The sequence below is a fragment of the Sus scrofa genome, chromosome 15 (genome assembly GCF_054392235.1).
Source record: "Sus scrofa isolate SSC_HxYL_T2T_F1_AM1 chromosome 15, Sscrofa_HxYL_maternal_Yorkshire_Landrace_v2.0, whole genome shotgun sequence".
NCBI classification, from domain to species: domain Eukaryota; kingdom Metazoa; phylum Chordata; class Mammalia; order Artiodactyla; family Suidae; genus Sus; species Sus scrofa.
The window spans coordinates 39217042-39244915 of NC_139397.1; the positions used below are offsets into that span (position 1 = coordinate 39217042).

At 45.8% G+C, this 27874-nt stretch overlaps 1 protein-coding gene across 6 annotated transcripts in view; it reads left to right on the forward strand.

Moving 5' to 3' along the window:
• The first annotated feature begins 5458 nt into the window (after positions 1–5458).
• Positions 5459–27874, forward strand: part of ERCC3 (ERCC excision repair 3, TFIIH core complex helicase subunit) — a 34736-nt gene continuing 12320 nt past the window's right edge. For 2 of the 6 annotated variants that reach the window (XR_014829315.1, XM_003133288.6), the window contains exons 1-10: positions 5459–5537; positions 5900–6105; positions 7015–7251; positions 9282–9331; positions 9733–9868; positions 10056–10220; positions 10679–10883; positions 12385–12699; positions 16695–16879; positions 20434–20636. Coding sequence is in view for 3 of the 6 variants with exons in the window: in XM_003133288.6 (XP_003133336.2) it covers positions 5510–5537; positions 5900–6105; positions 7015–7251; positions 9282–9331; positions 9733–9868; positions 10056–10220; positions 10679–10883; positions 12385–12699; positions 16695–16879; positions 20434–20636 (1730 nt within the window). In the remaining 3 variants the exon portion in view is untranslated. Of the gene's footprint in view, positions 5538–5899; positions 6106–7014; positions 7252–9281; positions 9332–9732; positions 9869–10055; positions 10221–10600; positions 10884–12384; positions 12700–15145; positions 15419–15534; positions 16880–20433; positions 20637–27874 lie in introns of those variants that run through there. The other 4 variants (XR_014829316.1, XM_084999091.1, XR_014829317.1 and 1 more) reach the window with 4 other exon arrangements.

A 27874-nucleotide genomic window follows, 5' to 3' on the forward strand; every position in this document is an offset into this window, starting at 1 on the left:
AGAAACATTGCTACTAAATCTTCCAGGATGTAAGTCCATCATGTTCCCAGCATGCTTTGGCAGATTTCTCTGGACACTTTGATTACCCAAATCACAAATTAACTGGCGCAGTGGTTAACGAATCCGACTAGGAACCATGAGGTTGCGGGTTCGGTCCCTGCCCTTGCTCAGTGGGTTAACGATCCGGCGTTGCCGTGAGCTGTGGTATAGGTTGCAGACACGGCTCGGATCCCGCGTTGCTGTGGCTCTGGCGTAGGCCGGTGGCTACAGCTCCGACTCAACCCCTAGCCTGGGAACCTCCATATGCCGCGGGAGCAGCCCAAGAAATAGCAGCAACAACAACAACAAAAAAAAAAAAAGACAAAAAAAAAAAAACCAAAAACAAATTAACAATGATTAACAACAAAAAACTTACTGTCAGAGGGTAAGGGATGGGTGCTCCCTTAGCAATGCAAGTCAAAAACCTCAGACCCAACAGTTTTGCATGCAGGTGTATGATTGCAGATGTGCCAAAATATGGCCATAAAAGCCCCAAATTGAGGTTCTATGTGTCACTCAATGGGGGTATTGTGACAGAATAATACAAACCAGGACTTGTCTCAGCTCTAGAGGCTACAGGACAAAAATGAAGGTGTCACCAGGACTGTGCTCCTTCTGAAGCCTAGAGAGGGTCTTTCCCTGCCTCTTCCTTTTCTGGTTGCCACAGGCATTCCTTGGCACATGGCTCTAATTCCACCCTCTGCCTCCCATCTACAGGTGGGGGTCTTCCTCTGTGTGTTTCCTTCCCTTTTTCATAAGGACACCAGTCATTGGGTTAGGGCCCACCCTAATGACCTCATTTCAACCATTACTGCTGTATTTCCAAAGAAATTCACATTCTGAGGTACTGGGGGTTAGGACTTCAAAATATCTTTTTGGGAGTTCCCATCATGGCTCAGTGGTTAACGAATCCGACTAGGAACCATGAGGTTGCCGGTTCGATCCCTGGCCTCACTCAGTGGGTTAAGGCTCCAGCATTGCTGTGAGTTGTGGGGTAGGCTGGTGGCTATAGCTCTGATTAGACCCCTAGCTTGGGAACCTCCACATGCTGTGGGTGCTGTACTAGGAAAGACAAAAAAAAAAATTCTTTTAATTAAAATATCTTTTTGTAGGGAACACGAATCCATTCCAGTCTGCCACATGGCCTCTAAAAAATTCATAATTTCCCATATACAAAAAACTTTCACCCCATCCCAACTTTGCCAAAGTCTGAATCATTGCAGCATCAAAATATCTAAACATCATCAACTCAGATCTCATCATTTAAATGATCCAAATCAATTATGAGTAAGAGGTATGATTCATGCTGGAGCAGAATTCCTTTCCACCTGTGAACCTGTAAAACCAGACTGGTTACCAGCTTCCAAAGTACAAAGGTGGGGTAGGAGGGAGGATCAGGAGGGGAAAGGGCATGAGTCCCGAGCAGATCTGAAATCTAGCAGAGCACATTGCATTATACTTTAAAATTTCAGAATATTCTTCATTGGCTTCATGCCCTGTCCTAAAGAGCCCACTGCGGTAGTTACACTGTACCGTCAGAACCAAGGTGGCCCTATGTCAGCAGACCTGTACCTGGGCCTCTTCCAGGCAGGTAGCCCTGACAGCAGCCCTGCTGGCATCTGAATTGCCCTCAAGCTGTTCTTCCCTTCACTTGAAGGATAACACATTTGCAGCTGAAAAGCTCTACCAGTTCTTTTCCTGCCTGTAGGCTACCTGACTTCTACCAGCCTTTCTTTATTTTGTCCCATCTCTGTCCCTCCCGAGCTGTCAGGCTTTCTGCTGAGACAGTTGATTGGATCCACAGATGACAAGCCTAATCTATTTATTGGTTGTCCAGCCACACCCTTGGTGTTTTCTCCAGAGCATACTTTCTAGGAGTTCCCTCTGGGTGCAGTCACCCAGCAGGAAGGGTTAAGGAGGTTCCTTCCATCCCTAGCCCGGGAATTTCTGCATGTCCCAGGTGTGGCCCCAAGACAAAACAAAACCAAACAGAGCATATTTTCTAGTTATTTGCAATATGGATAGGCTGCGAACTTTGCAAGTCTTCAAATTCTGGCTCCTTTTTGCTTAAAAATTCCTTCTTCGATTTATCTCTTTCCTCTCACATTTTATTATTAGCAACAAGGAGATACCAGGCCACACCATCAACCTTTGCTTACAAATCTTCTAAATATTCAAGTTCATCACTTGCAAGTTCCACTTTCCACCCAACAGAAACAGTTCAGCCAAATTCTCTGCTGTTTTATAACAAGGATCATCTTTCCTCTAGTTTCCAATTACATTGGAATTTCCATCTGAGCACTCAGCACAGTCACCTTTAATGTCCATGTTTCTACCAACAGTCTCCTCAAGGTAAACTAGGCTTTCTCTATAACCCATGGCAAAATTTTTCCAGCCTCTACTCATCACCCAATTTCAAAGAAACTTCCACATTTTGCAGTATTTATTACAGCACTCTGTACCAGCCAGGGTTCTGCAGAGAGGCAGAACTTCTGTGTGGCAGTCGGGAAGCAGAATTTTTTTTTTTTTTTTTTTATTTTTAGGGCTGCACTTGCAGCATATGGAGGTTCCCAGGCTAGGGGTTGAATTGGAGCTATAGCCGGCGGCCTACACCACAGCCACAGCAACACGGGATTTGAGCTGTGTGTGCAACCTATATACCACAGCTCATGGCAATGCCAGATCCTTAACCCGCTGAGCGAGGCCAGATTTGTTCAGCTGAGCCACGATGGGAACTCCCAGAATTCCTTTATCCTTTGCAAATTGCCTGTGCTCTTAAGGCCTTCTACTGATTGGATGAGGCCTGCCCACACTGAGGGAATCCTGCTTTACTTAGTCTACTGAGTGTAAATGTTAATTATATCTAAAAAATACTTCAGTAGCAATATCTAGACCATTTGACCAAACGACTGGACGCTATAGCCTTGCTAACTGACACATAATATTAACCACAATGGGGAATGAGCGAATAAATTGTAGTATATCCATACAATGGAACTCTCGGTCATGTATTATTGACTGAAAGAAATTGTCGACAAAAAATCAGTTGATCTAAGAAATAATTGGAAAATTTTGAGCCAAATTTGAGAATTATAACCCAGGAAGACCATCTCAGAAAGTTGTGAGAACTGTTCTGCCCATTAGGAGTCAAGACACAGCTTATATAAGCTTTTTGAGACAGAGTGCTGTACATTAAATGACATACTATTGACAGTTTATGTAATCCAGATCTAAGTGCCATTATGGTGGGTCATGTGACCCTACTTACAAGATCAAGATGGAGTGTGATCTTTAAGGAGTTGACTTGCTGCTGGGAGAATGTTGCTCTTTACGGCGGAGCAGGTGTTCCTGCCGATGGGGGAGGTCTGGTCTATGCAAAATGCAGATACACATGCACAGTGGGGGAGAGAGGAGGCTAAAGGGCAGAAAGGGATTTTCATATGTAAATTTTTCTCGTCTTGCCATAAAATATGAATTTTATTTCACAAAAGCAAGTTACATGAGATGTATAGTTTAATCCCATTTTTTGTTTAAAAATAGAAAAAACATTGGGAGAGTATATATGTCACTCAAGATGTGGTTATTAATTTTGCTCATTTGCAATTTAAAAAATTCTTATGATAAATGTTTTTGCTTTGTACACAATCCTTTCTTTCCCTCAGATTTATTGAGATATAGTAAACATGAAACATTGTATAAGTTTCAAATGTATAGTGTTGATTTGATATAATTACATATTGCAATAACTACCACAGCATTATCCACCACATAATTACTGTTTCTTTCTTGTGCTGAGGAGATTATGATCTACCCTCTTAGCAATTTTTATGTATTTAATACAGTGTTAATAACTATAATCAGGAGTTCCCATCGTGGCTCAGTGGTTAACAAATCCGACTAGGAACCATGAAGTTGCGGGTTCAATCCCGGGCCTTGTTCAGTGGGTTAAGGATCCGGCATTGCCGTGAGCTGTGGTGTAGGTTGCAGATGCGGCTCTGATCCCAAGTTGCTGTGGCTCTGGTGTAGGCCACCAGCTACAGCTCCAATTAGACCCTGAGCCTGGGAACCTCCATATGCTGCAGGAGTGGCCCTAGAAATAGCAAAAAGAAAAAAACAAAAACAAAAAAAACCTATAATCACCATCCTGTCCATAGGATCCCCAAAACTTAGTCATCTTCTAACTGGAAGTTTTACTCTTTGACCAACATCTTTCCATTTTTCTCATTCCCCAGCCTGTGGTAACCACCATTCTACTGTCTGTTTCTATGAGTTCATAGTTTTATTTAGCTCCTGGGCCAAAAATCCAACCTGCACCACAATAGTGACAATGTGGAATCCTTAACCACTAGGCCACCAGGGAACTCTGAGTTCAGAGTTTTTTTTAGATTCTATATGTAATATCATACAGTATTTGTCATAAATGACAAGATTTCCTTTTTTCTTGTGTTTGAATAATATTACATACATATAATTTATATATATTATGTATATAATAAATGTATAATATATATTATGTATGCCTTGGGTGCGGCCCTAAAAAAAATGGGAGTGCAAAGATTTATATATATACATATGTGTGTGTATGTGTGTATATATATATATATATATATATATATATATACACACACACACATAAATGGGAATACAAGATTTTTTTTCTTGTGGCTGAATAATATTATATATATTATATATATATATACATCAGAATATCATCAAATATCCTTATCCATTTGCCCATTGACAGATACTGAGGTCGTTTCCACAGCTTGCCTATAGTGAATAATGCTGCAATAAACATGGGTGTGCAGCAACTCCAGTCATGTCTCAGTGGTTGATGAACTCGACTAGTACCCATGAGGATGCTGGTTTGATTCCTGGCCTTGCTCAGTGGGTTAAGGATCTGGCCTTGCCTGTGAGCTGTGGTGTAAATTGCACACATGGCTCATTTCTAGCATTGCTGTGGCTTGGCTTAGGCCGGCAGCTTACAACTCTGATTCAACCCCTAGCCTGCGAATCTCCATACACCTTGGGTGCAGCCCTAGGCAAAAAAAAAAAAAAAAAAAAAGAATGGGAGTGCAGATGTCTATCTTGCAGACCAAAACAACAAAAAACAGGGGAGTACAGACATTTCTTTGAGACCTTGTTTTCATTTCCTTTGGATATATATGCAAGGCCTTTGTTCACTATCCTGCACCAGCAGTTAAAACAACAGTGCCTGAACGATGACAAAAGGACGGCCATAACTCAAAAAGGATTTCAATGATCAGGAGGAAAAAAATGCGGAGAAGCTGCCGCAGCAGCACTGAGAAAAAGCCCCGACTCCGCGCTGGCCTTCACCACCCGCACAGCTACCCAGCGCCTAGGAGGCGGGACTTCCGGTGCAGTTCAGAAATAACTTCCGGTGTGGACCGGAAACGCTGTAGAGAGCCGCTACCGCGGAGGCCCACGGGCAGGTGCTGTGTTTATCGCCATGGGCAAAAGAGACCGGGGAGACCGAGGTGAGTCGTGCGCGGGCGCGGGTGGGACTGCCTGCACCCGCAGTCCCAACGTCCCGTGTGAGATGCGCATGGCTTCTTGACAGCGGTCGAGTCCGCAGTCCCTCGCGGCAGGCACACAGGCCTCTGGTTGGGGGCGACACTGACTTTCCGGCGCCCAGGCTGGGGGGCGACCTTGACCTCCGGGCGTCCCGCGCTGGGTAGGGGACGACCCTGACCTCTGGGTGCCCCGGGCTAAGTGGGGACGACCCTGACTTCTGGGCTGCCGCGGGCTGCAGCTAGGTGCCCCCAAAGTGCGGCGGGTCAGTGCGGGGGAACCCAGGGCTCCTCCGGGCTCACTTGTGTGTCCATGTCCGTACCTGCAGATAAGAAGAAGTCTAAGAAGCGGCACTACGAGGATGAGGAAGATGATGAAGAAGACGCCCCTGGGAACGACTCTCAGGAAGCGGTTCCATCGGCGGCCGGGAAACAGGTGGATGAGTCTGGCACCAAAGTGGATGAGTATGGAGCCAAGGACTACAGGCTGCAGATGCCGCTGAAGGACGACCACGCCTCCAGGCCCCTCTGGGTGGTAAGTGCGCCCTCAGCCAGGGTGGGTGGGACTTGAGGCTTGGTGGAGCCCAAATCCAACTGTGAGTTTTCACAGACACCATCTGAAATAGCCCAGGGAATAAGCGTCTTCGCACTCGTGTGTTGGCCACACTTGGCTAGTCTTGAGCTTCCTGCCTCTCTAACCCCTTCGTTTCACCCTCCCTTCCCCTCTAATTCAGCCACATGTTTGAAAGTAACTTTTATCTAAAGAATAAGTGTCAGTTACTATCTAATATTTTAATTCATCTTAAAAAATTAATGAGACATATTTGCTAGGCAGCTTTTTTGGTTAGCTTGAAGTGATTAATGTTCTCCATTCATTTGAAATCTAGCCAGAAAGATAGCCAATAAGGTGAGCTTTTCCTTTGAAGAATAGTGACTTTGGAAACCTTTTCTTCTCTTCTCTTTATTCCTGTTGTATCTGGTTAAAGTAACTGGCCCTATAGCTGGCTGGCAGCGTGCTTACAGAAATACTCTGGTATTGGCTAGTGTAAAGATCACTTTCTGGAGTTCCCATTGTGCGCAGTGGAAACGAATCCCACTAGTATCCGAGGATCCAGATTTGATCCTTGGTCTTGCTCAGTGAGTTGGGGATCTGGCATTGCCGTGAGCTGTGTTGTAGGTTGCAGACATAGCTTGGCTCCCAGGTTGCTGTGGCTGTGGCGTAGGCTGGCAGCTTTAGCGCCAATTTGACCCCTAGTCTGAGAACTTCCATATGCCATGTGCAGCCCTAAAAAGCCAAAAAAAAAAAAAAAAAAAAAAGAAAAGAAAAGAAAAAAAAGAGATCGCTTTCTGGGCAACTTATCCTTTCTAGATAATGATGTGGGAAAGAGTCTGATTGTCTCTGCCACTCATAGTTTGTCTTTTGTGTCCATTTGGTGTTTTTCAGGCTCCTGATGGGCACATCTTCTTAGAAGCCTTTTCTCCAGTTTACAAATATGCCCAAGACTTCCTGGTGGCCATTGCAGAGCCGGTGTGCCGACCTACCCATGTGCATGAGTACAAGCTTACTGCCTACTCACTGTATGCGGCCGTCAGCGTGGGTCTGCAAACCAGTGACATTACTGAGTACCTCAGGAAGCTCAGCAAGACGGGCGTCCCCGAGGGGATCATTCAGTTTATTAAGGCAAGTGGGGGCTGTAGCTGTCTCTTTTGCCCTCCCTCTTAGTGTGGAAGTAGGGGGGGCAGGAGCTGTATGTTGTTAGCCCATGTGGTCAGATCCAGTGTGGGCAGCATGATAACTGACTGCTCAGCTGCTGTGCCCCGGGTTTAACACGGCTCTTAGCCAGTGGTACTGACACAGTGCGGTTACTTCCCATGAGCGGCTCTTAGCCAGTGGTACTGACACAGTGCGGTTACTAATTCAGGCCCCTTCTGCTCTAGGTAATGTAGGAATTCAGCCCAAAGGGGATGGTGTTGTGGACTGAATTGTGCCCCCTCCAGGATTCATGTGTTGGGGACCTAACCCCTCATGTGATTGTATTTGTAGGGAATAATTAAAATTCAATGTGGTTATAAGAGTGGGGCCAGTAGGCTTAGGGTCCTTAAAAGACAAGATAGTAGAAGGCTTGTATTCGCTCTTTCTCTGTGTTTGCTCAAGGAAGAGGTAAGTGAGCACAAAGCGAGAAGGTAGTCAGTCATCTACCAGCCAGGAAGAGAACCTTCACTGGAACGAAATTGCTGGCATCGTGATCATGGACTCCTAGAGATCAGTTTCTGTTGTTAAACAACTCAAGTTTGTGGTGTTCTATCTGGCAGCCTGAGCAGACTGATACACATTGTAAACTTCATCTGAATCTGAATACCTGCTTGAGACCAATAGTCAACAGCTTTCATTAGGAAAAGTCAAAAAGGACTTTAGGTGTTGAAGTGGATAGGGTTTTCTGGGAGGAGCACTTGATTTTGCCTGGGTTTGTTCTGAGAGATAGTAGCATTCAAAAGAGACGGGCAGTGGCTTTCGTTGTCCTCCTCTGGTCTTGAGGGAATTGGATTCAGACTCCCACACCTGGAGTGGTAGAAGATGAGTGCCCCAGGTGTCCAGTCGTCCTGAATCCAATCTCAGGAGGCTGGTGGGAGCTCTGGAGAGAGTTCTCTTCTTGTGATATGAGAGAGTACCCAGGGAGAAGGGCGGGCACCTTGCTGAAGTGAGCCTGCTTTAGTACCCTGGCTGTTCTCAGGCTTGGCTGGGAGCTGCCTGCATGAATGTGGCTTGGTGGATCCAGAAGGGCAGCAGTAGAGACAGGCAGCAGCCCAGGATCTGAGTTGCAAATGTTCTTGGCCACTTCCAAACCTCTGTTGCATTCCATCCTAAAGATTTTCTACCATCAAGAAGTTTACATGTATGGAGTTCCTGTTGTGGCTCAGCCAGTTAAGGGCCTGACATTGTCTCTCTGAGGATGTGGGTTTGATCACTGATTTTGCTCAGTGGGTTAAAGGATCTGGTGTGGGTGCAAGCAGTGGCGAAGTTCGCAGACGTGGCTTGGATCTCGTGTTGTTGTGGCTGTGGCATGGGCTGGCAGCTGTAGCTCCAATTCAGCCCCTAGCCTGGGAACTTCCATATGCTGTACATGTGGCCATAAAAAGAAAAAAAAAAAAGGACTACTTGTAGTTGGGGAAATTAGGAACATTGATGAGGAGGCCAGAGGCTCTGCATTTAATTTACACAGCAAACAATTAATGAACACACACGTGTGCCAGCTTTGTGCTGGGAGGATAAACTCTGGATGTAGACGGGGCCTATGTGTGTGGTGAAGAGAGAGAAAGGGAAAATCAAAGAAAGATTTTAACCAGCATTTTATAGATACACATTCCATAGAATGCAGACTGTCTCAAAGGTGAGAGAGTCTTTTGAGATGGTCTGTCTCTAAAATGTTTATCACCCACACTCTGGAGTGTGTACCTCAAAATAAACCTGCTCTCACTGGAGGAGAAAAAAAGAATTAGCCAGGCAAGAAGAAGGTTTTACTCTCAAAAAGAAGCTAGTAGGAAAAGCTCAATTTAGAAGATCTTACCCCTTTAGGATTGCACATTGTGTTTTCTGAAAGTAAAAGGAACTCTCTACATAGTTGATAGGTAGTAAGATGGGCCCAGTGAGGAATGTGTTCTGAGTGAGCTGCATTTTGCTATTTCACCTGTATATGTCGTTGCTCCTTGCAGTTGTGTACTGTCAGCTACGGAAAAGTCAAGCTGGTCTTGAAGCACAACAGGTAAGGGGTTCTGTGACGGCCCATCCAAGGCACTTTCACTCTCTGCATATCCAGTGGCAGGGAGCTAATGTTTTGTGGACTGTGCTTTGCACTAGCACCTTTCCCTAAGTTAGAGGGTAAAAGGAGTAAGCAAAGTGACATGACCAAAACGGTAAATTCATTCGCTGACTGCTGTGTCCCCCTGTATTCCCCTGAGCAGTGGAGCTGGGGTTCAGATCACTGCCAGTTTGTCGTCACAGTGGGGCTTTGCCTATATCTCTCATGCATTATATCATGGCCCGTAGCACAGAGCTTGGATTTGGCAGAGGGCTGTGGGAGAGCGAGGGGGAGAAAGGTGCGAGGCCACTATGTCCAGCCACCTTGTTATATGAGCACGGGCCCTCCTTCCCCGCCTCATACAGATACTTCGTTGAAAGCTCTCACCCTGATGTCATCCAGCATCTTCTACAGGACCCGGTCATCCGAGAATGCCGCCTGAGGAACTCCGAGGGGGAGGCCACCGAGCTCATCACAGAGACCTTCACGAGCAAGTCAGCTGTATGTGGGCTCCGGCTCTGGGGCTGGGTTGGGTCAGGGGTGGGCACGTTAAGGACTTGAGTTCCCTCAGGTTCTTTGAGTCTGACAGCTGCAACCTAGCAGTCCTGCAGTTTTCTCAGACTTTGTTGCTTGCTAACAATAAGGTTAAGTGTTTTGTGCAAGGCCAGGTCTTGCCTTTCTCTTTCAGATCGCTAAGACTGCTGAGGGCAGTGGTGGGCCCTCTACCTCCCGGGTGACAGATCCACAGGGTAAATCAGATATCCCCACGGACCTGTTTGATTTTTACGAGCAAATGGACAAGGATGAGGAGGAAGAAGAAGAGACACAGACAGTATCTTTTGAAGTCAAACAGGTTAGGAGCAGATGCCCTCCTGGTAGGCTCTTTGCGCTATGTCAGAAGCCAGTGCTGCATGAACAGCTAGTGTTGTGAGAGAAGGGAAGCCCCACATGTCCCTGTCTTTTGGTGTCTGGGCACTGCAGCACCACTCTTCCCCATGGAGTTAGACTGAGTGTCCTGTTCCTCAGGCTGCTGGACCAGTGTTCACAGGTTCCTGGGGAAATGTCAGAAACAGTGCCTGCAGGGCATTTTTGGTGTCTGATTAGATTTAATTTTGTCCATGTCCTTTACTTTGGGGTGCATTTCTGTGCTTTAACCCTGGTCTTATGAAGCAGGATCTGAAATTGAGTCTAGGTAAATTTTTATTGACTTATTTATTTATTTTTTATCATTAGGCTTCTTAGAATATGTCCTGCCTTTTGTGAGCACGCTTTGGAGTTAAGATTATCAAACCTCCTTCATACTCACTCTAGGAAATGATTGAGGAACTCCAGAAACGTTGCATCCATCTGGAGTACCCTCTGTTGGCAGAATATGACTTCCGGAATGACTCTGTCAACCCTGATATCAACATTGACCTGAAACCCACCGCTGTGCTTAGACCTTACCAGGAGAAGAGCTTGCGGAAGATGTTTGGGAATGGCCGTGCCCGTTCAGGGGTCATTGTTCTGCCCTGTGGTAAGTCATGCCTGAGTGAAGGAGATGGCTAGGCTGCTCAGTCTGGATTTGCTTTAGGCTACCCCCCCCCCCCCCCGCCCCCGGCACCTTTCTTTAAATCATACCTGGTCAGGGAACAGCTAAGGCCATGACTAGACAGGTATTTGAGAGCTTATTCTGCAGGGCCCTGGCCTCAGCTTGGGATGTGATCAGGGTGGAGCAATGCCCCTGGCTTCGGGAAGCTCATGTGGTAGGGTTGGGACAGATGCGATGTGTCACCCAAACAGTATGAGACCTTGGACTGAGAGGAACCAGGTGTTGTGGGACGTTATATACTGGGGTTAGGGTCATATTCTTTTCAGTCTCTCTTTTGAGTTATGTGTATTTGCAGGCTTCCGAGCCCAGCAACTTTGTTCCTGGACTGCTTATTACAGGGCAGTAGCAAGAAAGGGCAGTAGCAGCCCCCTGGCACCTGACTGCTACCATTTTTCCAAGAAAGGGCAGTAGCAGCCTGCTGGCACCTGACTGCTACCATTTTTCTTGGTCATGTCAGGTCTGGCCTAGATTTTTGGCCAGAGGTCACAGCAGACTCTGCTGGGACCCTACCCCAGACTCAAGAAGGCAGACTAGCGAAGGGGCCTACATCTTCAGATTTTTTTTTTTTAAAGCTCCATGGGCTGTTTCGAGGCACATCCCCAGTAAAGGAATGATTGCTATTTAAAGGAGTACCTTTTTTTTTCTTCCCCTGTCTTTTTAAGGGTGCACCCATGGCGTATGGAAGTTCACAGGCTGGGGTCGAATCAGAACTATAATCACCAGCCTATGCCACAGCAACATGGGATCCGAGCCACAGCTCACGGCAATGCTGGATCTTTAATCCCCACTGAGCGGAGGCCAGGGAACCAACCTGCGTCCTCATGGATGCTAGTCAGGTTCATTAGCACTGAGCCACAAAGGGAGCTTTCAGAGGAACTTTAATCTTGATCTTCCAGTGGTAGATAGTAGTAGCCTGGGAAGCCCTGGACTCTCCTTCCTCTGTCTTTGCCATCAGCTGCCTGCTCCCACATTCCTGGGTGCTTGGCCCAGTCAACTGCTCAGTCCTCATAGGCATCTTTACCAAGTCCCTCCTGAGGTGGTCTCCTGGGTGCACTGTATCCCAGCAGCACCCTTCCCGGGCCTGGGGCACGTGACACCTTGGCTGCTGTCTTCCCATGTCTCAGATGGCCTTTCACCTGTGGTTGGTTTTGACAAATGGTGTATTTCAGTATTTAAACAAGGTGCATGTACAGTGCTCTAGTAGGGCCTGCCTGGCCCTTGTCTCTCCTAATGCTCACATCTGTGTGTGAAAAGACATATCTCCTTTTTCTAAAGAAGGAAACAAGTTCAGAGCAGCAAGCACCTCAGCAGTGCTAGCTGTTAGGATGATTACAAATAATTTTGGCCAGATGCATGTGCTGAGTCCTCTCTGTCCTCCTTCATCTTGACTGGGCCTTGGGTAGGATTGCCCTTTGGTTTCTCCTAGGCGCTGGGAAGTCCCTGGTTGGAGTGACAGCTGCGTGCACTGTCAGAAAACGCTGTCTGGTCCTGGGCAACTCAGCTGTGTCTGTGGAGCAGTGGAAAGCCCAGTTCAAGATGTGGTCCACCATTGATGACAGCCAGATCTGCCGCTTCACCTCCGATGCCAAGGACAAGCCCATAGGCTGTTCCATCGCCATCAGCACTTACTCCATGCTGGGCCACACCACCAAAAGGTCCTGGGAGGCTGAGCGGGTGATGGAATGGCTGAAGACTCAAGAGTGGGGCCTCATGATCCTGGACGAAGTCCACACCATACCTGGTGAGCAGGCTGAGAGCAGAGATGCCCACTCAGCGTGTGGACAGACTGATTTCCAGTTCTTGGGTTGAGGGAGGATTGGCTGTGCAGTGCATCCATCTTGCTGGAAATACTTGCGAGATGAGGCTTCTGAATAAGTCATAAGCACAGGGTGGGGGGTGCACACTGAACACTTCCTTCCTTAACCACTGGCCCCAGAGTAGTCATTTAGAAAGTGAAATTTTCTTCCTTCTTCTGTTTCAACTTACCTTTAACCCTCTGCCCTTTTTTTTAATGGTCCAGAAAAACCCAGACTAGGAGAAAAAGGTACTTACAGTACTGCTTGTTTTATTTGAAGACTAAAGCGTTGATTCTTAATATGTTATAGAAGCCTTACTTGTCCAATATTGCAGGTGATCCTTCTTTTAAACAGCCATATTGATATAATTTATAAACCATAAAATCCACCCATTATAAGTATACAATCTAAGAGTTTTAGTGGGATGGAGTTTGTGCGGCCATCACCATGATCCAGTTTTAGAGCATCTTCCTCATACTCGCTTACTTGCAGTGTTATCATCCTTAGCCCCAGGCAACTGCTGAATTGCTTTCTCTTTGTAGAGACATGCCTTTTCTGGAAACATACTAACAGAATCGTATAATAGGTATTTTCCTGTACCTGGCTTCATGTAATTTTTTGTCCACATTGTAATGTGTTCCTTTTATTACTAAATGGTATTCCAGGCATAACAAATTAAGGGGTAGCCCTGATCAGTTAAGCAGTGTAAATTAGAGTTTACTCTGAATTCAGTGAAATCGGAGGCATTTTCACATAGAGCATTCAAAATATGGTCAAAATGGCCTTTCCATCTGTTTTTTCCTGTGAAACAAGAGCTCCTCCTGGAACTGTGGGTGTCTGCAGAGACCCGGAGGTGCTGGTACACCCGGTAGGGAGATCTTTCAGGTAGAAGGAAGTGGTCCTGCAGGGGTAATAGTACAGCTCTGGAGCTAGAGGAACAAGGGCAGTAGTCATGCTGAGGTTGAGAGTGTTGGACTTCCTGTAGGACCTGAAAGCAGGCGTTTGGCTTGGACTCTGGGTGAGAGGCTGCTTGAGGGGTTTGAGCAGAGGGTGATCTGAGTTAATGGCTTCTGGGTTGGGAAGAGACCCAGGAAGTGGGTGGAAAGCAGCCAGGCAGCTTAGCTTGTGGAAGCCCAGCCCAAGGCTCGAATCAGTCTGATTCTGATTCTGTGGTGAAGGCTAAGCTGACAGGCTGGATGTGGCTCTGAAGGAGGGAGAGGGCAAGGCTGCCATAAGGTTTGGGCTGGAGCCGTTGGAAGGAGTAGACGTTCATGGAGATGGGGAAGCCTTCTCCTCTGGAGAAACATGATCAGGAGTCATGTTTTAGACACGTTTATTTGATTGCCTGTTAGACCATCAGGCAGTGGCCAAAATGTTAGAAAATGGGCAAAAGACCTGAGTAGACTTGTCACCCAAGAGAGTATACAGGTACCAGTGAGCATTTGAAAGGTGTACAGCTACTTTGGTCCCCTTGGTAAGTTGCCACTGCATACCTGTTGGAGTGGCAGAAATAAAAGCATTGACTGTACAGGTACTGAGAAGAGTGCAGAGCAAATGAACCTATCAGACGAGGCCAGAGAAATCGCAAAATGCAGTCACTGGGGCTTCATTAGAAAAGTACCACGTGACTGGGTGGTTCTAGCCTGGGCGTCTCTCCCAGAGAAGTGAAAACAGGGTCACACAAAAAGCTGTGCATGAATGTTTAAAGCAGTTCTGGTCATAATCTCCAGAACCTAGAAACAAGGGAAACTCCTGTCAGGGAGAGGCTGGTTGGGCAGCTGGGGCACTGTCCACTGGGACGCTGCTCTGCTGGAAAAGGGACGCCCGCTGCCTGCGGTGTGGGTGCTGTATTACGGCAGGCAGGCCTGAGTGGTTACAGGGTGACTCCTTTGGTCTAACATTGAAAAGGCAGAACTATAGTGATGACAACAGGTCAGGGGGCTGGGGGGGGCTGCCTGTAAGGGAGAGCCTGGGAGCTTTTGGAGTCTGGTTTGCTTAGTACATGCATCCTTCCCTGTGTCAGCCGTTAGGGCTGTAAGGATGCAGCAGCAGGATGGGGCTGTTGTATAGATACTTCAGGGAGGGCTGCTTTCTGACTGCAGAGCCTACAGTCAGGGTCCTGCCTTCCTGGTGGGTAAAATCCCCCAGTGCCACCTCCCTGGAGCCCACATTAGTTTGGTGTCTCCGTTGCCTGGGCTGCCATGTCTTTCTGATGTGGGAACCTGGGCTGGGGTCCTGGGCTGCCCTTTTTTGGAGCTGGCACAGTCCTTGGAGATAACCCTAGCCCTGTTTTTTTTTGTTGTTATTGTTGCTTTTTTTAAAATGAGAGTTGCAACGTTTATTTCAGGTTCTCTCTTGTTTTTTTTTTTTTTTTTCTTTTTTGCCACACAGGCAGTATGTGGGAATTCCTGGGCCAGGAATTGAACCTACACCGCACAGCAGCAACCAGAGCCACGGTGGTGAGAACGCAGGAGCCTCAACCCTCTAGGCCATCAGAGAACTCCCCCTGTTTTTTTTCCAAGTGTGTGTGTAGCCATGTTAGGCTTCAGTGTGAGAAGCTCTATAAGACATGGATGTTTGGGGTTAGACAGCCCTTTGTTATTTCAGATGATAGTATATATATTTTTTCTTTTTTGGCCACCCCCAGGCATATGGAGTTACCAGGCCAGGGATCAGATCTGAGCTGCAGTTGTACTTATGCCAGATCTTTTTTTTTTTTTTTTTTTTTTTGTCTTTTTGCTTTTTCTTGAGCTGCTCCTGCGGCATATGGAAGTTCCCAGGCTAGGGGTCCAATCGAAACTGTAGTCACCGGCCTATGCCAGAGCCACAGCAACTCGGGATTCGAGCCATGTCTGCGACCTACACCACAGCTCACAGCAACGCTGGATCCTTAGCCCACTGAGCAAGGGCAGGCATCGAACCCGCAACCTCATGGTTCCTAGTCAGATTCGTTAACCACTGAGCCACGACGGGAACTCCTCTATGCCAGATCTTTAACCTACTGTGCTGGGCTGCGATCTGAACCTGCATCCTGGTGTGCAGAGATAAGGCTGATCCTGTTGTGCTACAGGAACTCCACTGTTCCCTATTTTTGGTTTGGGTTTTGATGAAATCTACCTTCTTTTCCCTCATATTGTTATGTCTATCTCTGAAGTATCATTCACCTTTGTCTTTAATTTTACATAAGATAAGCATGACAAACATTTCCACCTTCCTTTAAAGTATTAGAATTTTAAAAAGTGAAGCTATAGGAAGTTTTGGTTTGTTGGGTTTGTTTTTTGTTTTTGTTTTTTGTTTTTTTGCAATGACAACACCCCGTCTTTTAACCTGCTGTGCCACAGGAGAACTCCTAAATTGAGTTTTTTAAAATGAGTATCTCATACACATTTATATGTTTAATTTTTGATACATCGCAAAGAATTAAAACGTTCAAATGAAGCGAAGGCAAAGGGAGTTGCTGGCTGAGCAGGATGAATATGGCTAGAAGAGTGTGGAGAAGGACGTTTCATTTCTGGTCTCTGGGAGGATGGGGGAATGGAGCATATCTGGCTCCTTCCTTTCCTCTGATTCTCCAGCTGCCCAGCCATACTCCTGGAAACCAAGGTAAAAGGCTTCAGGGACAAGTTCCTTTCATAGTTCAGAGCTCAGTGGTGGGTTTTAACTGCCGTTTATGTTTGTGGCAAGAGTGGAGCCATTGTGAGGAGGGTGCTGGAGTTTCCTAGCTTGGGGCTCCCTCCAAGCCCCCTCGCCCTTTTGTTCTCCTGTTCACCCTTTTCTTGAACAGGACTGAAAGTGGTGGTCAGGAGTTCCCACCAGTTCTTGTTTAGAGCCAAAGCCCTGGGATCCAGAAACCAGGACTTAGTGTGTGTCGTGTCAGGACCGTGACCGTGGTACTCTGGGCATGTAAGAAGTGACAGCACGAGTGCGCTTGTCTCCCCAGCCAAGATGTTCCGACGAGTGCTCACCATCGTGCAGGCCCACTGCAAACTGGGTTTGACTGCAACCCTTGTCCGGGAAGATGACAAGATCGTCGACTTGAACTTTCTGATCGGGCCCAAGCTCTATGAGGCCAACTGGATGGAGCTGCAGAACAACGGCTACATCGCCAAGGTCCAGTGTGCCGAGGTAGCTGCCCTTCCTGGCTCCGTCCCTGAGTGAAGGGATGGATCAGGTCCATTCCTTGTGGGCAGATGTACAGTTAGGACCTGTGCAGACATGCTACTGACGTGAGCGGCACCCTCAGCCCCTGTGGGGTGGGCAGGTTCTGCCATGGCACAGGTGTGTGCATAAGATGAGTTCCAGGGGCGCACAGGAAAACTGAAGTCAGGAGGCTGGTCCAGGCTGGCTCGGTGCCAAAGCCCACGCCTCTCCCTCCTTTCTGCAAGTGCGCACCTCAGGTTATTTCTGCCTACTCTCACCCCTGCGGGAGTCTTTAGTGACCCTGTATGGGCAGCCCTCAGGCCACCCCCAATGCCAAAGCACTGTTGGGTTTGCTTTTGTCTATTTTTTTCCCCAAACCTTCACAGCATGCAGAAGTTCCTGGGCCAGGGGTTGAACCTGTGCCGCAACAATGACCAGAGCCACAGCAGAGACAATGCCAGATCCTTAACCTGCTGAGCCACCAGGGACCTTCCAAAGCCTATCGATTTGATGCTTCCAGAAGGCACATGTGGCCTTGATCATTTTATATCTAAGAACACGTTTTCCTAGTATTGCTCTAAAATAAATACCTGCACAGCTACATTTTAAAAAAAACATGTTCAAAGGTATGTCTTCTCAGAAGGAATAGCAGCAGAAATCCTTTCTGGCACCTTAAAATGACTCTCACCCAGTGGCTAGGGTAGAGTGGGCTCTATTCTGAATGGGTGTCTTGGGTAAAGGCAAGTGTGAGGATGTGATGTCAGTGCTCTGTTAAGAACTTCCTTATCCTTGAGCGGCAACCTCATAACCAGTATCCACCTGTGAATAATGTTGCCAGAGCCTCTGAGGCATCTGTTGCTCTCTAGCTACACCTCCCCTCCTCCCACCAAGGCAACCTCCGTCTTTGCCATTTTCTTGCTTTTCTTTATTATTTTACTTCCTACATATAATTCCCTAAACATTTGTTGTTTAGCTTTACCTGGTAAAAAATGTTTATGCAATGTGCAAATAGAACCATGCTGTATAGTTCTTGTATGACTTCTGTCTTTTGCTTAGTATTTTTATTCCTTGCATAATGAGTTATTTTTTGATGATGCATGTGGCTGTAGTTCATTCCTTTGACTTCATGTGTAGCATTCCACTGTACAGATAAAACACAATTTGGTAGCTAGTGGAATATAATGCAGCAGTAAAAACAAAACCTTTTCTAATGTTGACAGACATTGGATTACTAAGGTTTTTTTTTTTTTTTTTGTCTTTTTGGCATTTCTTGGGCGGCTCTTGCAGCATATGGATGTTCCCAGGCTAGGGGTCCAATCGGAGCTGTAGCCACCAGCCTACGCCAGAGCCACAGCAACTCGGGATCCAAGCCGCGTCTGCAACCTACACCACAGCTCACGGCAGCGCCGGATCCTTAACCCACTGAGCAAGGCCAGGGATCGAACCCACAACATCATGGTTCCTAGTCGGATTCGTTAACCATTGCGCTACAACGGGAACTCCCTGGATTACTAAGTTTTTTAACAGCTTTATCAAGATCTAATTTATGTTCTATAACATCCATCTGTTGTAAGTAAATTTTGTGATTTCAGTAAATGTAAGATTTGTGCAGCTATGCCCCCAATCCAGTTTTAAACATTTCTCCCACCTCACAAAATTTCCTCTGTGGCCATTTGCAATGTCTGCTGTCAGCCCTAGGCAGCACTTGTTTCTCTTCTGTCTGTAAGTTTGGTGCTTAGTTTTTTTGCTGTATGACAGTATTGCCGCAGATACATTTTGTACCTGTTTCCTGGTCCCTTGTGTCAAAGATTTTTCTATAGTAGTATTGTTCACACTGTGGACTGTGACCTGATAGGTGGTGCTATCATGGTCACAGCCAGGATAGACTAGAATCCACCAGATTACGTGTGTGTTAAGGGTGTATCTTATTTCCTAAGGCCCTGTGTAGGAATGTTTAGTTTATGACAAAGTGATCCAGGTTTGAAGGCCACTGCTCTTGCTTGTGCACCGAGAAATAGCATTGCTGGGTGAAGGCTTCCCAGATGCTCACTTTACTAGTCATGTCCTGGAAAACCCTGTTTTCCACAGTGGCTATACTGATTAACACTCTCATCATGGGTAGTGTGCTTGCTCCACATCTTTAACACTTAGGATGGAAATTTTTTCTTTTAATTTTTGTCAACCTGACAGGTGTGAAATGGTATTTTTTTTTTTTTTGTGGTTTTAGTTTGTATTTTCCAGTTTACTTAATGATGTTAAGTATCTTTTCATATGTTTATTGGCCATTTGTGTCTCATATTCTGTGAAATGCAGGATTGGAACGATTTTACTGTGGGAGATCTTATTGTGGCTCCCATGAGGATGCAGGTTCAGTCCCTGGTTCAGTGGGTTAAGGATCTAGTGTTACTGCAAACTGCAGCATAGGTTACAGACGCGGCTCAGATCCAGTATTGCTGTGGCTGTGGCATAGGCCGGCACCTGTAGCTCCAATTTGACTTCTAGCCTAGGAACTTCCGTATGCAGCAGGTGTGGCCCTAAAAAGAAAAAAAGATTTTATTCTGAAAAAAGAATTGTTTTGGCTGTAAAGAACTAGTCATAACAAGGTATGTCCCAGAGAGGACCAGAAAACAGCAGCAGCACAACATATGGATGAGCTGAGCAGAGTTTGGCACATAGCGATGGCAGAGTTCTGCAGTGGTGGCAGCAGAAAGAAGTGGTCTGTGATGGTCACGCAGAGGCAGCACTGGTCATAACCAAAAGCTTAGTCTGCCAGTGGGCAGTGTGGCTTGTTCAGCACAGCTCCTAGAGGGGCGTTTTTATCTGTACATAGACTTGAGACCTTTAAAACTCCTACCCGAGCTTCCTGTGGTTTGTAAGCAGCCCAAGCACAGGGCTTGGCATGGAGGGCTCTCAGGATGTTACTGTCACTCTTATTTGGATGCTCAGATTGGGTCAGGGATGACCATTTGACATGTTCCCACCATTGTTTGAATGCTTCCTTGGTTTCTGGCTCATCTGATACTTTCCCTGCCCTGGCCCTGGCTCGGCCATTTCTCCATGGAGCCGTTTTAGTAGAGAATGTAACTTAAAAACTAAGGTCTGGGTGCTGGATGTGTTCCGTTCTCCTGGGATGGCATTGCTAGGCTAAGCCCACAGACAGCGCTGGCACACAGACTGTGTGCAGTTCTCTAGTGGTGCTGCATGGGCTGTGTGTGCAGCTGTGATCTCAGTAGGGAGGAGGGTTTGCTTGCACCTCTGATTGGGAATCTGGTTTTCCTCACTTGGCTCTGGTATGAAAATAATTCCCTGGATATCAACACGTTTTAAAATCTTTGTTAAATAATTAACATGTGAGAGTATCTATGTTCAACATTGGCTATTAGGTTTTGTTCTTTGGTGTGTGTGTGTTCACAGCATTACTGAGATATAATTCATATACTGTTGGTTTTGTCCTGATTGTTTTAAAGCTAATTTGCTCAGGTTTCCTGTCGTCTGATCCTTAGACTTGCACGCTGACCCTGACTCTTACTGTACTCCAGGTTTGGTGCCCGATGTCTCCTGAGTTTTACCGGGAATATGTGGCAATCAAAACCAAGAAACGAATCTTGCTGTACACCATGAACCCCAACAAATTCAGAGCGTGCCAGTTTCTGATCAAGTTTCATGAGAGGAGGAACGACAAGATTATTGTCTTTGCTGACAATGTGTTTGCTCTGAAGGAATATGCCATTCGACTGAACAAGTAAGAACTGAAAAGTTAGCGTTGCCTCCAAAGCCAGTTTATCTTCCCTGTGTGAGCCTGTAGAAGGTGCCTGTTTTTTTCTTGAAGCTCCCAGGGACCTCTTAGGATCTAGAGACCTAGTTTTGGAGCCCCAGGGACCAGGTGAGACAAGAGCAGGGGCTGTAGGGGTGCTGCTCTGCAGCTGGTCTACAAAGGTGGGCACAAGTTGGCATCTGGATCTCCAGGCTGGGTGGGCGCTCTGGCCGGGTAGGCCATCAGACCATAGGGGTCAGGAAGGCAAAGTGGACAGGGACACAGATCCCAGCTGTGGTCTGGCGTCTAGGAAGGGCTTCTTAGGGAGTTCCCAGTGTGGCTCAGCGGGTTAAGAAGCTGACATAGTCTCCATGAGGATGTGGGTTTGATCCCTAACCTCACCTAGTGGGTTTAGGGTCTGGCATTGAGGTGGCTATGGTGTAGGTCAGCAACTGCAGCTCTGATACACCCCCTAGCCCAGGAATTTCCATATGCCACTAATGTGGCCCTAAAAAAATTACGTATTCAAGAAGTGGTTATACAGATTATAACTTAGAAATATGAAGCTAGGGGAGTTCCCATCGTGGCTCAGTGGTTGGCGAATCTGACCAGGAACCATGAGGTTACGGGTTCGATCCCTGGCCTTGCTAGTGGGTTAAGGATCTGGCATTGCTGTGAGCTGTGGTATAGGTTGCAGACGTGGCTCGGATCCCGTGTTGCTGTGGCTCTGGTGTAGGCTGGTGGCTACAGCTCTGTTTGGACCCCTAGCTTGGGAACCTCCACGTGCTGTGGGTGCAGCCCTAGAAAAGAGAAAAAAAAAAAAAAAAAAAAAAAGAGAGAGAGAGAGAGAGAAAGAAATACCAAGGTAAACAGAAAACAAAATTGAAAGTGGCTATCTTTGGGGAAGAGAAATTGTGGGTAGGAATTTAGGTGCAAGGAATTGCTGGTTTCCTAACAGCAATGCACCGTGTCCCTCCCCTCCCCTCCCCACTCCATCTCCCAGTGTGTTTGGGGTTAAGTTAATATTCAATGTTACACTATTTTGACTGTATAATATTGTTCAAGCCAAGGCATGTATTATGCTATGATTACATTTTCTTTTTCGTTAATATTTGTTTTCCTGGAGGTAGCAATTGCCTTGTCATTACTTTTATTGGTTTTCCATGTATTTGATAATTATTCCTTTTCAGACTTTTCATGCAGTCATAAACTCCCACTCAACCTTTGGTTCCATCAGGCAACCTTTGGTTCCTTGTCACGTTCCCTGGTGTCTTTCCAGCACCTTCTCCTGCCCTGTTTGTATGACTAGAGATGCTGCCTGTGTCACCCCTGGGCCCTGTGACATCACCTGTGAAGTGCCTGTGTTTTCCTGTGTTGGAGCCCTGTCGCCAAATCTCTTTTCTTTTTTTTTCTGTCTTTTTTTTAGGGCCGCACTTGAGACATATGGAAGTTCTCAGGCTAGGGGCCGAATCAGAGCTGCAGCTGCTGGCCTACACCACAGCCACAGCAATGGGGGATCCTTAACCCACTGAACAAGGCCTGGGATTGAACCCACATCCTTGGGGATACTAGTCGGGTTCATTACCGCTGAGCCACAACAGGAACTTCGAATCTCCTTTTTTGGTCTCTCATTGTGGAGCTTGTCTTCACAGGTTCCTGAGAGAAGGTATGAAGGAGACACTTTAAGACTTTGCTTGCAGATGTCATTAGTCAGTCTCACTGTTGGCTAGTGTTTAGCTGGGCCTCAGAATGTCACAGGCAGGGCTGTTATTTTCATTTTTGAAATTTCTTTCTTTCTCTTTCTTTCTTTCTTTCTTTCTTCCTTTCTTTCTTTCTTTCTTTCTTTCTTTCTTTCTTTCTTTCTTTCTTTCTTTCTTTCTTTCTTTCTTTCTTTCTTTTTCTTTTTCTTCCTTTCCTTTCCTTTTCCTTCCTTCCTTCCTTCTCTCTCTCTCTTTCCTTCCTTCCTTCCTTCCTTCCTTTCTTCCTTCTTTCCCTCCCTCCTTCCCTCCCTCTCTCCCTCCCTCCCTCCCTCCCTCTCTCTCTCTTTCTTTCTTTGTCTTTTTAGGGCTGTATCCGAGACATATGGAGGTTCCCAGGCTAGGGGTCAAATCAGAGCTGTAGCCACCAGCCTGTGCCACAGCCACAGCAACGTGGGATCCAAGCCACGTCTGCGACTTACACCACAGCTCATGGCAATGCCAGATCCTTAACCCACTGAGGGCAGGGATTGAACCCGAATCCTCGTGAATACTAGTCAGGTTTGTTAACCACTGAGCCACAACGAGAACTCCTCTTTTTTGGAAATTTCAAAGCAGTATGTCTAGTGTGAACTTTTTTCTTTCATCGTGATAGACACTCAGTCTGCAAACCCCTGCCCATCAATTCTGAGACTTTCTATTTTTTCTTTGGTACTCACCTTCTCTGTTCTCTCTTTTGAATTCCTGCTGGTCAGATGGTAGATCTTCTCTAATTTTCTCCACAGCTTCTCCAACTTTCCTATCTTTTTTCTCTTATTTTTTAATCCCTGTGTCTTTCAACTTTTGTTGAAAGAAACTTTTGTTCATTCCCAAGGTTTCTTTATTGCAGACTGTTCTTGTTTTTTGAGTAAGTACAGTGTCTTCTCTGAGACTTTTGTTTATTCCCTGCACTCTCCTTTCTTCAAGTGTTTTGATTATTTCACCTGTCATTAGAGCCTGTCTTCTGATTTTTGGTAGTCTTTGTTTATTTATTTAAGAGTCAATCACTAAAAAGCGGATTGGCCTTTTTAGCTGACCTGTGGGCCTCTCCATAGCATGGTCAGGCAGAGACCAGGCTAGCTTGTTGAGAGATTGCCAGATGCCCATAATCTGAATCGTTTCTCTTGTGCTGGAAGGTTTCTCCAGAGAGGAATCTTCTGGTCTCCCAGATACCAGCATGTGGCGGGGAGGGAAAAGGGATTCCCCTTCATTCTTCTCTTTTAGTCTTGCTTTGCCTTTAGCTCTGCCTGAGGTTCCTAAGTGTAGATCCTCCCGTTGAGAATCTAGAAGGTAAGCCTCCAGTTTTCTGCAGGTGGGCGGGGGCATGCCTGATTGCTGGGGATGGGGTCTGACTCTGTTCCTCACATGTGTACTGTCTGTCTTTCTGTCTGTAGTCCTGCCCCACCACCCGCCTCCAGAGGCATCTGGTGATTAGATCCCAAAGCTTCTGTGTTCTGCATAGCAAATTGGCTTGTTTTATTTGGATTTCCTTCCTGCTGGTTTGGGCTTCTGCTTTCTTTGGTCTGCATTCATTTACCAAGTCTGTATGTGCCTGCTTGTCAGCTTCCACTGTTCTGCTGACACTCTCCTGTTCTCTTTGCCCTTCTGGGATGGTGTTTTTCATCCTTCCTGTCACATCAGTGTCCGAGGGGGCAACAAGGCACTGCCCTTCTTTAATGTGTCACAGTTAAGAGCCGTCTTCCCTCCTCTTCCTGTCCCCACTCCAGCACTCTGTCCACATTCTCCCTGGAGCTTCCTCAGCAGGGACGTTCATTTGCCTGTACTGAACTGGTCTGCACAGTGAAGGGCAGCAGGCTGTGTATTCTCATGGGTATCAGAATGATAATTACAGCTTTTACTTACTATTTTCTTTCCTTGGCCTTTAAATGAATGGAGTGTTGTTGTCTGTCTTATCTTCTTGCTTTAAAATGATCCTGTGGCCTCTGGGCTGTGCTCCTTTCTTGTTTTGTTTGTTTGTTTTGTTTTGTTTTTTCCCCATACTAAAAAATTTTATTGAAATAGAGTTGATTTACAAGTTATGATCATTTCTGCTGTACGACAAAGGGATTCAGTTACACATATACACACATCCATTCTTTTCCAGATTCTTTTCCCATATAGATTATCACAGAATATTGATTGCATAGAGTTCTCTGTGCTGTACAGCAGGTCCCCATTGGCCAGGCATTCAATATACAGTGTACCTGTGCCAATCTCAAATCCCCAGTTCACCCTTTCCCCCACCCCACCTGTCTCCTTTGGTAACCATAAGTTTGTTTAAAGTCTGTGAGTCTGTTTCTGTTCTGCATTAAGTTCATTTGTATCCTTTTTTTATTTTTTATTTTTTTTGTATTAAGATTTTTCTTTATTGAGTAGATTGTCAGTATACCTCTCCTTAGCAGAAAAGAGAGACATAAATTTATTAAAGGACAGATTAATCAGGGAAAAACAATAAAGAGGGAAACAAAAGTTAACTTTACTCATATATTTGTATTTCTATTTTCAGTTCACATGTTTTTTTTCTCTTAAATGACGCAATAATTATGTATCCTTTTTTTAGATTCCACATGTAAGTAATATCATGTGATGTTTGTTTTTCACTGTCTAACTTCACTTAGTATCTCTAGGTCCCATCCATGTTGCTGCAAATGGCATTATTTTATTCCTTTTTATGGCTGAGTAATGTTCCATCGTGGCTGTGCGTGTGTACCACATCTTCTTTATACAGCATGTATATGGGTCTTGTTTTGTATCCATTCAGCCAGTCTGTGTCTTTTGGTTGGAGCATTTAGTCCATTTACATTTAAGGTAATTATTGATATGTATGTTCTTATTGCCCTTTTGTTAATTGTTTTGGATTTGTTTTTGTTGATTTTCTCTGGCCCTTTATCTCTTGGCCTTTTTTCTTCCCTTCTGTTCTCTTCTCTTGTGGTTTGATGACTATCTTTAGTGTTGTGTTTGAATTGCATCTATTGTAGATTTTTGATTTATGGTAACCATGAGGCTTTGATACACAAGTCTATATATACACACAAGATTGCTTTAAGTTGCTGGTCTCTTAATTGCAAATGCCTTTCCAGGATCCTGCATTTGTACCCTCCTCTTCTCACAATTGCTGCTTTTGGTGGCATATTTGTGTGAGGATGATTTCCTACCTTTACTGATGTTTGCCTTTACTGGTGAGCCTCCTCATTTGTAATTTTCTTCTTTCTAGTTGTGGCCTTTTCTTTCTGCCTAGAGAAGTTCCTTTAATATTTGTTGTAAAGCTGGTTTGGTGGTGCTGAATTCTCTTAGCTTTTGCTTGTCTATAAAGGTTTTGACTTCTCCTTCAAGAAAGCCTTGCTGGGTAGAGTAATCTTGGTTGCATTTTTTTTCCTTTCATCACTTTAACTATATCATGTCACTCCCTTATGGCCTGCAGAGTTTCTGCTGAAAAATCAGCTGATAACCTTACTGGGATTTCCTTGTATGTTATTTGTTGCTTTTCCCTAGCTGCTTTCAATATTTGCTCTTTGATTTTAACGTTGGTCAGTTTGATTAATACATGTCTTGGTGTGTTTCTCCTTGGGTTTATTCTATATGGTATTCGTTGTGCTTCTTGGATTTGAGTGAGTGATTCCTTTCCTCTGTTAGAGAAGTTTACAGCTATTAGTTCTTCAAATATTTCCTCTGGCCCTTTCTCTCTCTCTTCTCCTTCTGGCACCCCTATAATGCAAATGTCAGGGCGTTTAAAGTTGTCCCAGAGTTCTTTTAGACTGTCCTCAATTCTTTTCATTCTTTTTTCTTTATTTTGTTCCACATCAGTGATTTCCACCAGTGTGTCTTCCACCTGGCTTTTTTGTTCTTCTGCCTCCTGTATTATGCTATTGTTTTCTTTTAGTGAATTTTTTATTTCAGCTATTGTGTTGATCATCTCTGCTTGTTGAATCTTTAAATCTTCTATTCCTTTGTTAAACGTTTCTTCTAATTCATCAATCCTTGCCTCTATTTTTTTCCCAAAATCTTGTATCATCCTTACTAGCATTACTCTAAAGTATTTTTCAGACCGGTTTCCTATCTCCACTTCACTTAGCTGTTCTTCTGAGGTTTTGTCTTGTTCCTTCATCTGACTCATGTTTCTCTGACTTTTCATTTTGTAGAACTTTTTGTGTGGTCTCCTTTCTGCAGATTAGAGGGTTGTAGCCTCTCTTTCTTCTGGTGTCTGCCTCTTTGTGGGTGAAGTTGATTGATACAGGGGCTTCCTGGTGGGAGGGACTGGTGCCTGCCCACTGGTAGGTGGAGCTGATTCTTATCTCTCTGGTGGGTGGGGCTTTGTCTCTGGGTGTGATTAGGGGCAGCCTATTTGCTGATGTGTGGAGCTGTGTTCCCACCCTGTTTGTTGTCTGGCCTGGGGCTTCTCAGCCCTGATGGGTGTGGCCAAATTTTTCCAAAATGGCAGCCTCAGGGGAGCTCACACAGATGATTATTCCCAGGACTCCCTCCTGCAATGTCCTGTCCCCACAGTGAGCCATGGCCACCCCTGCTGTCCTAGGAGACCCTCCAAGACCTCCCAGTGGGCTTGATCCAGATTCTTATAGGGTCCCTGCTTTGCCCTGTGATCCAGTGCACATGAAACCCTGTGTGCCCTCCTAGAGTGAAGTTTCTGTCTCCCTGAGTCTTGTGGAGCCTGTGCTTAAGCCTCACTGGCCTTCATTGCCAAATGATCCGGGGGGTCCTCCTCCCAATGCCAGACCCCCAGGCGTGGGAACCCAATGTGGAGCTCCAAACTCTCACTCCTGTGGGAGAGCCTCTGCAATGTAGTTATTTTTCAGTCTGTGGGTCACCTACCGGGCAGTTATGGGATTGCTTATATCATGAAAGCACCCCTCCTACCTTCTTTTTTTTTTTTTTTTTTGTCTTTTTGCAATTTCTTGGGCCGCTCCTGTGGCATATGGAGGTTCCCGGGCTAGGGGTCGAATAGGAGCTGTAGCTTCTAGCCTACGCCAGAGCCACAGCAACGCAGGATCTGAGCCGCATCTGCGACCTACACCATAGCTCACGGCAATGCTGGAACCTTGACCCACTGAGCAAGGGCAGGGATCAAACCCACAACCTCATGGTTCCTAGTTGGATTCGTTAACCGCTGCGCCACGACGGGAACTCCTCTCCTACCTTCTTGATGTGACTTCGTCTTTGTCTTTGAATATAGGATATCTTTTTTGGTAGCTTCCAGTCTATTTTGTTGATGGTCGTTCAACAGTTAGTTGTAATTTTGGTGTTTTTGTTAGAGGAGGTGATCTTGAGTCCTTCTACTCTGGAGTCTTGTCTCTGTCAATTATGTTCAATTTCACATGTTCCCTTGCAGTCCTGTCCACATGTAACAAAGTCGGGATGGTCTTTCGCAGGATGCTGTTGCTGGCTCTGAATTAGTGACCAGTAAACTGTTCTTCCTCCCCTGTTTGTTTCTTGTCCTCTGTGCTGAGTCTAGTCTCACTGGCTCATGGGCACCCA